Below are 14,929 nucleotides of genomic sequence, written 5' to 3' on the forward strand. Positions count from 1 at the left end.
GTCTAACATGTTTTATTCAAGTATTCTGTCAAAAATAAAAAATTATGTTTACATTGGTACATCAACTGTTGACGATGGCAGATGACAAAAGTGCTGTGAATGCTGCCAAAATTGTAGCTTGATATGAATTGAAATGTAAGGGGGGAAAAAAAAACCTGTTATCTTGGACTGTTGCCACAAAGACACATTTGGACTAATTACATTGCTCTGCAATAACTGAAACATGTCAGAATATATAACACTTGAGTGTCTTTGATGGATCTTACAGAACGTCCTTGCCGAAGAAGGACACAAGCAAACTGATAAAAAGATCTCAAGTGAATTTTTAATCTTGAGATTGAGAACTCACATTGGTATTTTGTTACAGTAAAGGCCATTTGTAACTAGGTCATACAATTTGCCCTCTGCATGTGCCCAGACTAATAACTTATTGATGGAAGAGGGACTGTCTATAGCTTACTAAACAAAACAAAGCATTGAATGCAAAGCCTGGGATGTTCAAATTCAGACCCCAGGAAAAATATGACTTTATTAAGATGAGCTAAATGATATTCTTAGGTTTGTTTCATGTAGATTGAATTATTCTTGCTGCTGAATCTGTGTGAATTGAAACTTGTGATCTAGCTGTTATTTATTAACTTCTAAAGCCCTGCCGTGGAAGGTGTTCAATTAAACATTGACCTCTTCGAATGAATGATATGAAAAAAATGTCCAATAAAAAGAAAAAAAACATGGTGGTGAACCAAATGCATTTATTTTGCTTGTGTTCTTCTTTTTCGTCAGTTCAGTTGTTAGCCTTTGAAAGGCCATTGTCACAGACTAATATAGAGCTCTATTTATAAACAGGGAAAATTCCCATAAAGATCCCCTTCCAAACACATAGACCTAGAAGATTCCCATAAGGGAATGTCTGATTCCCTGTTTTATAAATAGAACCCATTTTATCCTAATAGAAATATTCAATTCAAGCAACTCTGTGGCTAGTCAAAACTATAAAACACAATAGCTGCACAAAAAACACAGTGTATGGAAACTCTAATAATAAATGTTAAAAAATAAATGCAACACAAATACCTATTGATCCCTCTGGAAATCAGGGGAGCTCCTGTCTCCTAAAGGAGAAGAGAACAAGTTGCCAAGTCTTTTTCTAGGATGATGTTTTTTTTTCTCCATATAGTAAAGTCAGTTAGCATTGTTCCCCAGAACACAAAGAGCTTTATTTTTAAAACAGGGAATCTACATTCCCTCAAACATTCCCTGGTAGGGATCAATTACTGCCAATGAACACATGGTGTTATTGGGGAAATCACTAGTTGAAAATAAAGGTGAAAATGCCTTAAACAGAAAACACTTGCAGCCACTAAAATGTGGTGAGCTGCAAATTTTTTTCCTTGGTTTAGATACATTTTTATACTTAACCTTACTGCTGTCCAAGCTGCCAATGGACACTGTCTTGACCAGATACATTGGGCCTGATTTAATAAAGCCTTCCAGGACTCGAGAAGATACACTTTCATCACTGAAGCTGGGTGATCCAGCAAACCTGAAATGGATTTCTTAAAACTCATTTGATGTTTGATAGCAAATGTTTTGAATCTTGGACCAGCTCCATTCCAGGTTTGCTGGATCACCCAGCTTCAGTGATGAAAGTGCATCCTCTCCAGCCTTGAAGAGCTTTAATGAATGGGGCCCATTGTTCCAAAATTTTCAGTCTATGACACCTCTATGACACATCTATCATAGGACCTGATTTGGTAAAGCTCTCCAGGACTGGCGAAGATAGACTATCATAGGAGAATATGGGTGATCCAGCAAAAGCATTTGATATTAGTTGGAAATGTGTTCAAACCACATATATTCCAGGTATCCCTGATCACCCAGGTTCTCACATTGTAGTCTATCTTCTCCAGTCCTGGAGAACTTTAATAAATTAGGCCTATTGTCAGATGTCTGATCCTCCATCTACGATCTATAGTTCCTCCTATCTTCCCCCATGCTACTACAGGATGGAGAACTTATGTTGGAGCTGGTGGAAAGAGCCACAACAGACAGTGGGGTCATGTCAACTAACTTACCTTGAAGGGTGTTGGATGCTCTGAAACATTGAGAGGGGTGGGGTATATGTTTACCTTTTTTTCTGCAGGTAGACTGCTCCATATCTACATGCTATGCTGTCCAGCAGACAGGGTTGGGATAAGCTATAAAGGTTTTGGGGAAGGGGGTGGACAAAGCTGCTGCAACAACAGTTTTCATTTGCAAATATTTATACTATTGGAATAAAAAGGAAAATGTTACAATGCCAGTGTGCTTGCTAAAAAGAAATTCTATGAAAGGTCTGCCTACTATAATCACAAAGTTAGTCCCAGCATGTAATACGCCATTTACTCCCAGCAATCCTTTTAACATGCTGAATCTTTGTGAAAACCAGACCAAAGATTAAACTACTGGAGATGCTGCCATTTAACTTCAAGTTCTGAATGTATTACACTGAAAAGCCATAAGCTAACTTTAAGAGCATTTCATAGATTGATGGGCATGGTGAAAGGTGTATTTATCCAAAGGATATGGATTTTTGTAACACATGTTGCTATATTTCAACATCAACTTCTTTGGTTGTTGTCAGCATTTAATCGTATGACATCTCAGAGCCACAACTACGTTTGGGGCTAAAATATTTGCCATAGCCAGGTGCTGAAAACGCAGGTTGGAAAATGAAGCAGGTAGCCGTATATTACCAGACATTTGCCAGTAGCTGAAGGTTCTGCGCTAATCAATGGTTTATGATAACATTCTACCACTCAGGTCATCAGCCTCTTATTAATACTGCAAAATTCCCTCAGTCTGATCCGCCTCTGATGAACAGTGAGGTTGATTTTCTAAGGTATTACAGGTTATTCACATAGCAATGTGAATTATGTCCTTTAATAAATTTATTCAATAGGATTAAGCTCTGATGACATCAACCATCCAGTCACATGCAAGTAAAATCCTGTTTTCTTTCCACATTTCTTTACAAAGTGAACTTTCATTGCATTCAATAAGCAGAATTGAACGGGCTAAATTTCTTAAGTAAATAAGCCACAGAGAATTCACAAGCAGCATTGTAATCCCTGCCTGCTAGACTCCAAAATCTTGCCTTTCACTTTCCCTTTCTACATCCTATGCACCACAATATGTATGAAAAAAGGTTTTACTGCATCACAGCATAATGCATTGCAGTCCATATGCATTGTTAAAGGTACATTAGGGTGCCATTAACAATTAATGGCATTGCATTGTAGCTATGCATATACTGAGCATTATTGTGATGTGAAAAATTATGAAACCCTTAGGGCCACTTTACACTATTACAGTGCGATCACTGGCAAATTATTACCATGCATTATAATATAAATTTTGCATGTTAGTGTTATCATTTTTATTAGCATCCCATTGCACCCTGCCAATGAAGTGCATTGCAGCTCAAAACAACATATGCTGAATTGGCAAAAATTAATACATGAACATCACAATTAATCCCTTCACAGTTCTTGTCCCACTTACCTCTCTGCCCTGATAGAATAATACTGCCACTCTTCTCGCTCCTCCAATGACCTACTAATAACTTCCTCACTCATAACCTTCTCATAACCTCACTCAGAAACTTTTTTAGGGCTGCCCCCACTCCCTGGAATAGTCTCCCTCATTCTATTCAGCTTGCTCCTACTTTCTGCTCCTTTAAAAGAGCACTCAGAACCCAACGCTTCAACCTCACCTACCCGTCTTCTTCTGTCTCCTAAACCCTCACTACTTCCCACCATTCCATATCCCCCTCCTATTGTGTGCTACATCCCCCACCTCTTAGTCTGTCATTTGCAACCCCTATTTAATGTCCAGCTCTGCATATTATGTTGGTGCTATGTATATTTGGGAAGGGCATTTTAGATGAGGGGAACATACTGACCCTTTTAGGTAAGGTACAGAACTTCTGCAGGCTGCTTAAAAAAACTAAATGAGTCCCTGCAACTTTCTTAAGGAATCAGTGTGTTCCCCTCATTTCTTTCGAAATGAAAAAATCCTCTCTTCACATGCATACATACCATTACCCTGAGGCCATTATGTATATACCTTGCTGGTATAAAGCATTTTAAGCCTTTGGAAACAGCCCAGTAGAAGTCTATGGTGAAAGAAAGTATGTAGGTATGGCCTGAACCGATATATAAAAATAATTCCAGGAGATGGAAGAACATATGTATCTGTACAAGGTGAAGCTGCCAGGGAAGGGGACCTATTTTAGGGTACCAGGGGAGGGTGTGATATATTAGGTTAGGGGATATGGGGTAAGCCTACTATAAAAGTTCTGCTAACAACACTACTTCTGCTGCAAAGCAGTTGTAAAAGTCCCACCTGCATTCATCCATTGACCAACAGGAAGAACTGGGCAGAGCTGACAACTCTGCTTGCAATTAAAATCCTACAAAAGCCGCGTTTAGCCTACTACAGGAACTTCTAGCATTTCACTGGACTTCTGGGCGTTCAACATTTTTTTGGTACTTTACAGCATTTTTGAGGGATAAAACAGAAAAATCTTCATGTATTGGAGAGAGTTACTAATTTGTATTCTGCTTTTATTTTCCCACTCTAAAGCAGGACAAATCCTAATACCGGTATTGGTGTTGAAGTAACATTATTATACACTATTTCTAAACTGTCAGACTTCTCTTTGTTGCCTTATAAAAATGGCTTCAAAAAGAAAAATGAAAATTGATAGTGAAGGCAATTTTCTAAAGCAGCCAGACGGATGACTATTTACTGATCGAGCACAAAGGCTGCAGATAATGTCAAATATCAACAAGAAAGAACAGCTGTAATCAGAGAGCACAATGCCAAGAGATGTTACTCTGCAATACACACAAGTGCCGCTTTTCAGGTCAAATTAGAATTGATGAAAACAATTTACTACAAAAGGAAATCATTGGGCAACGGAATTTTTTTGTGGCAGCCAGAAAGACATCAGAGACAGAAATCAAAATTAGACAACGCTCATTATCAGGGTGACTATGGGAGGGAATGGAAGTTTATATGACTTTACCTTCTGCCCATCAGAGCTTACAATCTATGAGGTGGGGGAACTATCACACAATATGAGGGGGATATGGAGTGGTGGGAAGTAGTGAGGGTTTAGGAGACAGAAGAAGACGGGTAGGTGAGGTTGAAGTGTTGGGTTTTAAGGGCTCTTTTAAACGAGCAAAAAGTAGGAGCGAGCTGATTAAGACGAGGAGACCATTCCAGAGAGTCGGGGCAGCTCTAGAAAAGTCTTGGAGCCGTGCGTGTGATGAAGTTATGAGTGAGGAAGTCATTATTAGGTCATTGGAGGAGCGGAGAGAGCGGCCTAGGGTATTTTTCTATCAGATCAAAGAGGTAGGTGGTATGAGTGCTAAGGAGGGATTTGTGTAGGTAGGTGGGACAAGAGCTGTGAAGGGAAAGTGCAGGAGATGAATTTGATTCTAAGGTGAAGTAGAAGCCAATGAAGGGAACTACAAATAGAAGTAGCAGACTGGTGGGAAGGCTGTGGTAGGTAGGTGAGAAGGATGGATGAGTCTGGCTGCAGCATTCATATTAGATTGTAGAGGGGAGAGTCGGGTTAGTGGAATACCAGAGAGGAGGAGGTTACGGTAGTACAGACGAGAGATGATAAGTGCATGTACAAGGAGTTTGGTGGTCTCTGGGGACAGGTAGGGATTTGGAGATGTTGCACAGGTGAAAGTGACAGGACCTGGAAATGTTCTGATTATGAGGGGTAAATGAGAGCACCGGTGACACTAAGACTACTTACCTGAGGGGGGGCAGAATAACAGTGTTATTGGGAGGGATGGGCTCAATGATGAGTTCTGATTTGCTGCGTTTTCTAATATTATTTGTGATAACCTCACCTGAAGTGAAGTCAATGGAAGAATTTTCAGTGCAGGAGAGGAGCCGATACAACTGTGCAAGAATGAAGAGAAGACTCCTAATGAAGAAGTATTGCATGATCTTAGCAAATATGGATCTAAAGGTTGAGACTCTGTTGCCCTTTACGTCTTCTGAATATAGTTATATAAGTTGAAAAAAGATATTTGTCCATCAACATCAAACAAAACAATTCCAAACTAGCCCGATAAAGAAATAAATACTTTCTGATGCTGAAAGTCAGTCAGATTTTTCCTGAATTAACGTTCTGCAATATTATTTATCATTATTAGTAGACAATTATACTTTCTGTGCTCAGAAACATTGAACGCTAAAGTAGCAAATAACCTTAAGTTTTTCTGAAAATGTTTCCCCACAGTCAGATTTATCATTTATTCCCTTATAACTTATAGTTGTGTTTTGTATCCTATGTTTTCAGGAAGATTGTACAAAGATAATTAATTCTGATATCACTGATCTTTAGTTTTAATGATGTTTTTGATGTCACTGGTCTCTAGTGAATGGATAGGCTGCTTTGTCAGTGATGTCACCAGTCCCTAGTAAATGGATAGGCTGCATTCTCGGTGATATCATTGGTCTCTAGCGAATGGATGGGCTGCATTTTTGGTGATCTCACTGCTCTCTAGTGAATGGAAAGGCTGCCTTCTCAGTGATGTCATAAGTCTGTAGCGAATTGATAGGCTGCATTCTTGGTGATGTCATTGGTCTTAGGCTGCATCCCTAGTAATAATTCCCACCTCTAGTGAAAGAATAGGGTAAATTCTTAGTGATATTACTGCTCTCCAGTGAGTTTATAGCAAATTATTTCAATGATGTTACTGGTTTCTAATGAATGCATAAACTACATTCTCCCATTTCACATGATGTCATTGGCCTCTGTTTAATGGATCAAATTCCCCCATCTTCTATGTATAAGAATTGATAAATATATTGAAGACTTTACAGTGTTCCATTCCCGGTCTCTGCCCTATGAACACCATGTGTGCCATTACCTCTTTTCACATTTATAGGAGGAGTTTTGGATGAATCTATACGAGCTTCTCTGCAACGTGCAGACCAGGAGATTAGACAAGTTCTCCAGAAGCTTGACTCTGGCACTGAGTTAGCGGTGATTCCAGAGGTCACTCCAGAAGACATTCAGAAGAAAGTGGAACAGCTACAGGAAGAGATAAGATCAATGGATATGTTCAGAGATGCAAATACCCAGACCCCAGACGACATCCTGCATGGTATGATAGGTACAATGAAAGATAAAGTTAGACCAATTTAATAAAGAAATTTAGGCTGTTCCACCAATTATCACCTTGCAAATTTGCTGAATGTGGCAAAAAAATCACAATGTGGCAAAAAATACCCAATCACATGCAAGGAAATCGAATAAAAAACAAGGATTTTTTTCATTGCACGTGATTGGATGGTTGGAGTCTTGGTCTAAGCCTAGTGAATAATACTTTGCAAGGGGAAATCTCCCCTTAGTATATGAAATGAAATGGATCTGGTCCAGAATTGAAAACATTCGCTAATAGCTAATGGCTTTTAAGAAATCCATTCCAGGTTTGCTGGATCACCTAGCTTCAATTACGAAAGTGTATCCCTTTCAGCCTTGGAGAGCTTTAATAAATTAGGCCCATTGAGTAAATACTTTCAAACTTTTGGTCCAGTGATGCTACATGTAACTCAACAATAAATACCTGATAGACGTTTTATGTTAAAATATAGCTAACATTTTAGGTTAATTACACAGCCTCTGAAGGAAAATTAGGTTGATTTTCATTACACCATGCATTTAAAATGACAACTTTGCATTATGATTGCAAAACCCCACATGGTGTTGTTTCCCAAATTACTGAAGGGTCAGAGTGATTTGTGGGAACATATCGCGAGTGTGTTGTAATAGTTAACATATAGTCAAGTCAGCCCCTGAACATGGTAATGTAATGGCTGGGGAAGGGGTTTCAGGGAAATATGGCACAAGTGAAAACATAAAAATTTAGACCCAACTGACATTAAAATTTATTTTCTTGACTATAATTACAGTTTTTTTTTGCTTTTATTTAATTTTAATTAAAAATATCAGAGGAAGAGAGAGGGCGGTGCAGAATGTCCTCAATTTTCATAACTAGTGATCTGAAGGGGTAAGTCCCAGACCAAGTTCTATTTGGGTTTCCTTGGTCACCTTGCAGCTCTGCAGATATGTCCTCTCATTATCCATTGCAGACCCTCGGCTCTCCAACCTCAACCAGGGTAGCTTCATTCCAAACAGTCCCAAGGTATAAAAACAATCAAATTATTTTTCCTCTAGTATTTACTTTCTTTCCCAGATAGGTGGCCATTTCTTTCTTAGGCCTCCAGCAACCCTGCCGTTGGTCACACGGGCCCCTCTTGTTCAGGTACCTATGGATGACCACCCACTCTGGAGATCTTCAGATATTTAGCTCCTAAAGCATCCTTACCCTATATTTGGTCTCTCCCTCTACTAGATACAAGATCTTCCTGGCCAAGAAGAATAACCAATTAGTGAGCTAGAAGCATCTCCAGACATTTTAATATCTTAGACTATGATAAATGGGCCATAATATATTTAAAGAGACTTCTAATATAAACTAGGAATAATCTAAAGGGTCCCCACACTATATTCATGGGGCTTGCACAATGCATTTTCCTGGTTATACTTTAACTTTGGTTTATAGGGAAATAACATGCTTTTGCACTTATCCCACAAAGTCATCAATAAAATTCCACATTGTGGCAAAAATTAGCTCAATGAAAATTTCTACAAAATTACAATTTAAAAAAACAATTTTGCAAACATTATTTGAATATTCCAGTGCTTGCAGTGTATGGATCTCTGTTTCATCCACTATATGAATCTGTTCTTTTTACACCAGAATGTTTATGGTGGTGACTTTTATGTTCAGGTGAGCGAAAAGAGCCTGGTGTGAACGAAGCTGTTGAAGTAACTCCTGATATCTGCTGTTCCGAAACACAAACAGAAGAGGAGAAAATTATTCCAATCAGGTAAAAGAACTTGATCACCCAATAGAGCTAGATTGCAATTTTGTAAGGTTTAAATTGGAACTCTAATACACAAATATAAAAGGTAGAAATGCAGCTGAGGCATATCCCCCTAAAATGTTCACAGTGTTGCGCAAAATAAAGCTAAAATGAACATTATTGTGCAAAATACATTGCTTCCCATTCTATAGTAATAGAATACCCTAAATATTCTTGCCATATAAAACCTAATCACTAAAGCCTGTATATAGGCAAAACTGGTTGAATGGCTTTTAAAACTGAAATTACAGTGTTGAGGGTTATTATAGAGTTAAACTATCTATCAGGTTCTTCAATCTCTTTCTATTGCTACCCCTCCGCACCTCCCGCTTCTGTAGACTATTATGATGGACTTCCACCATACCTGTGTTGAGTTGTCTGGTCTGCACGCCGGCTGTGTCCATTATGAGGGGTTCACACCATGCCCATGCTAAATTTCTGGGTCTGTGCACCTTCTAAGTTCATTGTTAGGGGTTCTCACTATTCCTGCACTGAGTTCCTAGGTCTTCACACGGCTGTGTTCATTATAATGGGTTCTCAGCACCCCTTCATTGAGTTCCCAAATGTGTACACCTACTATGCCTATCATGAAAGGTCTTCTACCATTCCTTCTGTTAGTAAGTATCAGTACCCCTACACTTACCTCCTTGAGGCATGCTTTAAAAAAAACTCCATGCATGCTTTTGTAATACAACTTCAAAGTGAATACTAACTTCTCCTGTCACCTCTGTCACCTTAACTGTGAAATCCTTAAGGGAGGAAGGGATACTTCCAAAAATGCATATTCACTCTCACTGATTTCCTATCCCTGATTCGTGCCACCATAGGATACAACATTGCTGTTAGGTTAGAGGGAGGAACCAATGGGTGCTGTGGGGGACCATAGAGATGAACACTTCCAGGAGTGTTGGTTTGCTTTGGGTTCCAAGTTCTCTGCAAAGGAGCACATCAGTCTGTGGGAGTTATTGGCCTACATACAGCACCCCAATCTATTGATTTATTTCAGTGTAAAAGAAAAGGCTTTGCTCATGTTTCCATCAGATCATGATAGATGATGGTGTTGATGACGTTGATGATGATGACGATAACGACAATAGACTCTCTTTAAGTAGATATGTTGGCCAGTAGTTCACAGTGGCTCTCCCTATGTTCACACATACAGAAACTGGTCAATTTCTATCAAACTGTAATTAAGAATTAGGAGACCACAGACGTCACAGCAAAGTACAATTGATCAGTTGTAGGACATTTATATTGAGGGAAAACTGTCTGAAAGAAAGTACCATTAAAGAGCGCAGACAAGTGTTTTATTACAAGTAGAGGGAAGAGATGATATAGCAGCAGTAGGACACTTTTAATGAGCAAGGCTACGTTATAATTTACAAGCACAGGCTTTGTTACAATAAAAAAAATACCACAGATACAGTAGTGAAAAATGTTGCCAGTGGCAGGACAGTTTCAATTAATGATAAAATACCAAACTGGTGTATGCCTTTTAATTTATTGTTAAAGAAGTAATATATATATATTATGTGTATATATATATATATAATGTGAAGCAGTTTAGTTACTTGCTGTTCCTGCCCATAGTATGTTTTTTGAAAAATGTTTCAGTTCCAGGATGGTTAGAAAGAAGTGCATGCTCTACTTTGGGCATCTCTAACTTAGAAAAGAGGTAGAATCATTTATTGTAAGGGTTAGGAGAGCTTTTCCCCCGTAGTTGAAAGCACTTTATTTGGTTTGACAGCCCTAAAACAACAATAGTAATAAAAATACGACAGAAGAGGGCTTTGTGGCAATTAATTTTGTGTATTGAAACAAATTAAATGATTTATAGTTAGTACAAAATAATACAATAGTGAGTCGTAATACGTACATGGTTAGATAAGATAAATACAAAGTTTGTTTTTTAGCCAAATGTGGCTCTATAAAAATACTGCTAAGGCAATATGATATTCAATATGTTATCTTATGTACCACAAATACGTCCAATATGTGGTAGGACATCTTTAAGAATTCCCTACGCATTTTGCCCTACTTGGCTTTGTGTAACAATGACTTATGATATAAAGAATGTCTGTAAGAGGGTGAATTTTTTGTATAAAATGGTACTCCTGAACCCCCAAAAGGATATGGGGTCCCAGGTATGGAGTAAAAATCTTAAAATGATCATAAAGTTCAGGTGTTTGTAGCCAGAGGAATAGTTTATACTAGATGTTCATTAAGTTCTACTAGCTACTGGTTAGCTGCTGTGCTGCTGTCAGACTAGATTTCCTAGTTTAGTTATTTGCCACAAAGCCCTTTTCTGTTGCTGTATTTTTAGTACTAGAGGTAGAATTAGGTAGACTTGCCCCCAACCTCCACCTATGAGCAGGAACACTCCCTTTATATAAAACAGTCACTAGAATTTTAGATTACCAGAATCACTGGACAATTGAAATTTTACTTAGTTGATGGCTGCCCACTGTGTCCATTTAAAGGGCCCAGTAGGTGTTTGGCAGGGTAAACCTAATTTTGACTTCTGCTATTCCTGAACATTCACCTTGTCTTAGCTGATCAGCCTTTGAACCATATACAGACATGTTTCAGAAACATTACTAATTATAGATAAAGTGTGCATCGTCAGTGCTGAAAAAGTCATTAAACCCTGTATCCCTGTATATTCATGAGCTCCTCTGCCGAATGTGGGCAGAACAATTACCTGCCTGTCACAAGTGAGCGTAGGACTTCAATCGGGGATTCCAAATGGTAAAAATCACCAAGCTTTAAAATAGATCCAAATATAAAATAGTAGCAATTTTGTCACATTTTCTAAGGACAGACTGCTTATATCCCAATATTACTATTATTAATTTTTTTTATAGTGCCAACATATTGTGCAGAGCTTTGCTGTTCCTTAGAGGGGCTCACAATTAAAAATCCCTACCATAGTTATTAACACAGTCTAGGGTTAATTTTAAGGAAAAGCCAAATAACCTAACTGCATGGTTTTGGGATGTGGGAAGAAACTGGAGTACCCGGAGGAAAGATCATAAAAATTTTGTGCTGATCCTCTTATGGCTAAGATTGTGCATGGCAAGAGTGCTACCCACTGACAACTGTGTTGCCCACCAGTATGACCAATTACAAATTTTAAATCTGCTTTCTGCCTTCCTGCTTTCATTTTAAAGGATGTTAGTGTCAAGGTGGCAAAATGGGGCATGTTCTTACCCAAGCTTTGTTGCTGCAGTGAATGAAGATCAGAGACCAGTTTGAATGGATTGGGTAATTTACCCATCTTGCTAAATGGAATTATAACCCCATAGGAGGTAAAATAGTTCCCATGCATGTACAACGACTAAAATTGATGTCATTCCAGCATTGGAATCATGTAAAAAAGAACAGAGTAATGACCATATCAACGGTCTTCTTCTCCAAGAGCAGGTTGGCCATATTGCTTAGCCTCAATGGGTAGAATTAGAGTTATTGTCTTGGTTATCTGCAGTACCTGTCTGGATGAACATTTTATTTGGCAAATAAAAATATTTCACATATCTGTATTTTATCCTATTTAGTTGTTTGTGTGTAACAGATGGATTCGGGTTTGCTGGGTCAGAGGATTTTAAGGATTACATAATGTTTCAACAGCTTAAACAAGATTCATGTACAGCTTAGCAGCTGATGTTTTATATTATTATTTATACACGTTTTGTCATCTTTTATACATCTTTAGCATATTATATAAAACTGTTTAAAAATAATAAAAAATAATCAGTTTCGCACATAGGGAAAGTAGCTATCAGTGGATGGAAATATTGGCACTTGGTTAACCAAGATATAATAATTAAGGTAAGGCAGTGGATGGAGGTGATGATAGTGGGTTACAGTGACAGCAGAATAGGAAGTTGGACAAGGATAGAAGTGATGGCAATTATTAGGTATAAAAGGAAAGGGAGATGGCAGTGGATGGCGGTGATTATAGTGGAAATATATTAGATACTGTAGAGTAGGGAGATGGAAGTGGATGGAAATAAGAGTGGTTGGGTACATTGTATACGATAGGGGAGGGAAATGGAAGTGAATGTAGGTGATGGCAGTTGGGTACACTAGACACATTGGAGAAAGAAGATCAGAGTAGATGGGGGTAATGATAATGGGTTACAATAGCCAGATACAGTAAAGTAAGGATATTGCAGAGGATGGGGGGGGGGGGGTGGTATTTAGGTATGCTAGATAGAATATTGAAGAAAAGTATCAGTGTTGAGGGGTGAGAGTAATAGGGTATAACAGCTATAATAAGAAGAGGAGGTGGATGTGTCTGGGGTTATGGCAATTGAGTAAGCTAGGTAAAAGAGTCAAGGCAAATGGCAGTGGATAGAGTTGATGATAGTGGGTTACATTAATACAGCAGATTAGGGAGCTGGACATGGATGGAGATGATGGCAATTGGGCACACTAGGTATAATAGGAAAGGGAAATGGCAGTGGTTGATGGTGATCATAGTGGATTCCATTGATACAGTAGAATAGGGAGATGAACATGTCTGGGGTGATGGTAGATGGGTAAGATTGGTATAGGAGTCAAGGCAATTGGCATTGTGGCATGGTGGACTGAGGTAAAGATAGTGGGCTACACTGATACAGTAGAGTAGGTAGATGGAGGTGGATGTAAGTGTTGACAATTGGGTACACTAAGTATAATAAGGAAGAAAGTGGCAGTGATGACAGTGAGTTATATTAGATACAATTGAGTAGGGAGATGAAAATGAGAACAGTTGGGTATACTAGATACACTAAGAAAGATAGATGGCATTTGCTGGAGGTGATAATAGTGGGTTACACTGGTTACAGTAGCATAAGGAGATGGCAGCTGATGCCAGCCGGAGGATGATGGCAATTGCTAAAGTTCATGGGTTACACTAAATACAATAAGGGAAAGGAGAAGACATTTACTGGGGGTGATGGCATTCGGGTACACTATGTATATTAGGGGAGGGAGATACAGTAGATGGCAGTGATGATAATGAGTTACATTAGATTAGTAGAGTAGGGAGATGGAAGTAAGAACAGTTGGGTACACTTGCCACAATAGGAAAGGGAGATCGAAATGAACGGAGGTGATGGCAATTGGGTGCACTCAGTCCAATAAGGAAAGGAAAGGGGGGAAAAGAAATGACACTGGAGATGGCAGAGTAGGGATATAGCAGTGGTTGAAGGTGATGAGAGTTGAATATACTAAGTATGTTAGGGGAGGGAGATGCAGTGGATTGTGGTTATTATAATGGGTTACACTGGATACAATGGAGTAAGGAGATGGCAGTGGATATTTTTGATGGCAGTTGAAGGATGATGACAATTGCTAAAGGTCACTACATACAGTAGGAAAGGGGGAAGACATTTACCGGGGTGATGGCAGCTGGCTACACAGATACAATTGGAAAGAAAGATGGTGGTGTCTGCAGATAATGACAGCTGGGTGCTAATTAAACATGACAAAGAAGAAACCAGGTAGCCATTTTTAAAGGGATAGGTTTCTATAATTGGTAAAATGTTATGTTAGGTTAACATATGTTTAATATGGCATGATAGGATTCCAGACATTTGGGGAACCTCAAATAACTGTGATTTAGTGTGATGGGGTTTTTAATGATTCAGACATTATTAGGTCAGTGGAGGGGCAGATATAGCAATCTGGGTTGTGTTTATGTACCATATCAGGCACACAGGTGGCACTGCTAAATATTCTGATTAATTCTATTGTCATCATGCCAGGAGACCAGCCAGGAGATTGGCAGAGAAGGGCAGCAAATAAGAAGCGATGGGAGGGATAAGTATTTATTATGTTATCACTACAGGCTGTATAGAATTCCTAAACAGGCTCCACACCTTTTTACTTATGTTATATATTTATTTTATTATTGTTATTCTCTTATTGCTTTTGGTATTAT

General features: G+C 38.7%; 1 protein-coding gene across 1 annotated transcript in view; it reads left to right on the forward strand.

Annotated features, from left to right (window-relative positions):
• The window catches only part of OBSCN (obscurin, cytoskeletal calmodulin and titin-interacting RhoGEF), a 233,612-nt gene that overhangs the window by 185,960 nt on the left and 32,723 nt on the right, over window positions 1-14,929 (forward strand). Inside the window, exons 101-103 of the mRNA XM_072413427.1 lie at window positions 6,963-7,187; window positions 8,868-8,967; window positions 14,754-14,792. Of these exons, the coding sequence (XP_072269528.1) occupies window positions 6,963-7,187; window positions 8,868-8,967; window positions 14,754-14,792 (364 nt within the window). The remainder of the gene's footprint in view (window positions 1-6,962; window positions 7,188-8,867; window positions 8,968-14,753; window positions 14,793-14,929) is intronic.

This window comes from Pyxicephalus adspersus, chromosome 5, assembly GCF_032062135.1.
Source record: "Pyxicephalus adspersus chromosome 5, UCB_Pads_2.0, whole genome shotgun sequence".
NCBI classification, from domain to species: domain Eukaryota; kingdom Metazoa; phylum Chordata; class Amphibia; order Anura; family Pyxicephalidae; genus Pyxicephalus; species Pyxicephalus adspersus.